We start from the raw sequence: 2,704 nt of genomic DNA, 5'->3' as shown, positions 1-2,704 counted from the left end.
TTGATGATTTTTATTAAAAAAAGAAATTAATAATAATAATATATTGCTTAATTTTTTGAAATTGATAGGGAGGAATCTTGATCTATCATACCTCAACTAACCCTCAAGGTATTTTTCAGTCCAATATTTACGGACTGTGACTCTAAAACAAATAAATGTAAGAACTATAACAAGCGAGTCAACACTTTGTTAGTAAATAAAAATTTTAATAACAGGTGCAATTATTCAAACTCATATTTTAGAAAATTTTATTTACCTTTAATAGTTCTTAGTATAATTCAACTAATCAATAAAACACCTACTAAGTATTTAGTAGCTTTTCATTTCTCTACCTACCAGAATAACTTTTTTTTTTTTTTTTTTGATTAATAACATATCTACACGACAAAATCTGGTTTATTATTGACCCTTGTGAAGCAATACTCGTATTAATTTCAAAGTGTGGCCCCAACTTTGAGGTGTAAACTATCTATAAATAGAGTTTAGTTTATTCCATAGCTTTATAATCTCAAACAATTTTACTTACAATTTCTAAGATGGCCTCCTCAATGCCCTTTGTTGTTTTTTGCCTTGTTTTTGCTTCTTTTCTTTTTATTTCTTCCGAGGTTTCTGCTCGTGAGCTAGCTGAGACTACTCGTAAGTTGTTCTCTTTCACTTATCTTTGAATTGAAGATATTCAAATATAAGATGAACGATGTTTATACTTTATACTATCTACGTTTGGATTTAGTTATCCCATTAAAAGTTAGATTACTCTAAGACAAAGGTGGTGGCATTTCGTATGCAAATTATATGTCCAATAACCTTGCTACTGTACTAAATTATAGGAAAATATTTAACTATATAATGTAATGCAATATATCATTCATGTATCCCTCTTCCTGAAATTCATGTTGTGTGACGAATTAATGGGTGCAAAAAATGCTCTTATGTAAATATATTAGATTTAAGCATACATTGATTTGTGTTTTAATATGTTTCTTATTTATTTTATTTGTGCGGGCAGAAGTAAAATCTACGGATGGGTATCATGGAGGACACGGTCATGGTCATGGTCATGGTCATGGGCCTATAGAAGATGAGAAAGAAGTTAATACTGAAGGTTACGGTTATCACCATGGTCATGACCACGGTCATCATGGTCATGGTCTCCAAGGGAAGGAAGAAGTTAACCCTGAAGGTTATGGTCATGGTCATGGTCTCTTAGAGAGTGAAGAAGTTAACCCAGAAGGTTATGGTCATGGTCATGGTCACGGCCACGGACATGGACATGGTCACGGTCATGGTCCCTTAGAGAGTGAAGAAGTTAACACTGAAGGTTATGGTCATGGTCACGGCCACGGACATGGTCACGGTCATGGTCTCTTAGAGAGTGAAGAAGTTAACACTAAAGGTTATGGTCATGGTTACAGCCACGGCCACGGACATGGTCACGGTCATGGTCTCTTAGAGAATAAAGAAGTTAACCCTGAAGGTTATGGATATCATCATGGTCATGGGCATGACCATGGTCATGGTCTCCTAGAGAAGGAAGAGGTTAACCCTGAAGGTTATGGATATCATCATGGTCACGGTCACGGTCATGGTCATGGTCATGGCTTATCAGAGAAGGATAATGTTAACCCTGAAGGTTATGGTCACGGTCATGGCCATGGGCATGGGCATGGTCATGGTCTACTGGAGAAGGACGAAGTTAACCTTGAAGGTTACGGATATCATCATGGTCATGGTCATGGTCATGGACATGGTCATTATCAGCCAAAGAAAGAGGAAAGTGATGTGAACCCTGAGGGCTATGGTTATGGCCATGGAGGTTATGGTTACAGTCATGGAGGTCACGGTCATGGCCATGGCGGCCACTATCCACCAAAGGAACAAGTTAATAACTGAGTTTATTAATGTTCACTGCCTTATCATGCAATTTGATATCCGTTTAGTAGGTGTTGTGCTTTATGCTGGAAAGGATGCAACATTTAGTTTACTATGGTTGCTATGAAAATAATGCGTGTATAAGTTTTTAATTCTGTAACATCCTAAAATTTTAGTATGAGAGGGAAGAAATGAAGACAAATTGACACATTTGGTGTCTTAGTGATGAAGTGACGCTTCTTAATTATATTTTCAGTTGTGTGTATGTGTTACGTTTGTTGAAATTTAAAGTATTTCAGCTCATTTTATCCCCTATATATGCTCTATTTTTAGTGTACGCTGATTCATGTTGATCTAATATTGTCCTCTCTACTCTGTCTACGTACTTTCTCACTCTTCCACGGGTACAAATCTTCTATCCCACAAATGACATACCGTCAAATTAAATGTCTCCATTCTAACTAGTCAGTAGTTATTTTTTTTTTTGTAATCACTTTTCAACTTTCATTCCATCTTTCATCTTCTTCATCTCATGTTCGCTTCAATGATGACAAAAATATTCACGATATATTATTAACGAACAAGGTCAACAACAAGTCAGTACTTGATTTTTTTTCGGTAATTACAAGAGGTGTTCGAACTCAAACATTCCTTCAAACTTCAATCTTTTTCATCCCATGTTTACTTCAATGTTAACTAGCTAGAATAAGAATATTCATGATATAATCAACAAGCTAGTACAGCAAAAATCTAACAAAGAAATTTTTCAGTAATTACAAGAGGTGTTCGAACTCAATAATAAAAATCTACACTGTATTCTATATACTATATACTA

At 35.2% G+C, this 2,704-nt stretch overlaps 1 protein-coding gene across 1 annotated transcript; it reads left to right on the top strand.

Moving 5' to 3' along the window:
• Positions 1–411: 411 nt before the first annotated feature.
• LOC145570958 (uncharacterized) lies at positions 412–2,124 on the top strand. The gene is made up of 2 exons (XM_081630096.1): positions 412–636; positions 1,007–2,124. The coding sequence occupies exons 1-2, from the start codon at positions 537–539 to the stop codon at positions 1,888–1,890; spliced, it is 984 nt and encodes a 327-aa protein (XP_081486222.1). The 5' UTR covers positions 412–536; the 3' UTR covers positions 1,891–2,124.
• Positions 2,125–2,704: the final 580 nt, after the last annotated feature.

Source organism: Chenopodium album, chromosome 1 (genome assembly GCF_948465745.1).
Source record: "Chenopodium album chromosome 1, dcCheAlbu1.1, whole genome shotgun sequence".
Classification (NCBI taxonomy): Eukaryota; Viridiplantae; Streptophyta; class Magnoliopsida; order Caryophyllales; family Amaranthaceae; genus Chenopodium; species Chenopodium album.
Note: the sequence above shows the minus strand (reverse complement) of the source record. Positions and strands in the feature narration are given on the sequence as shown.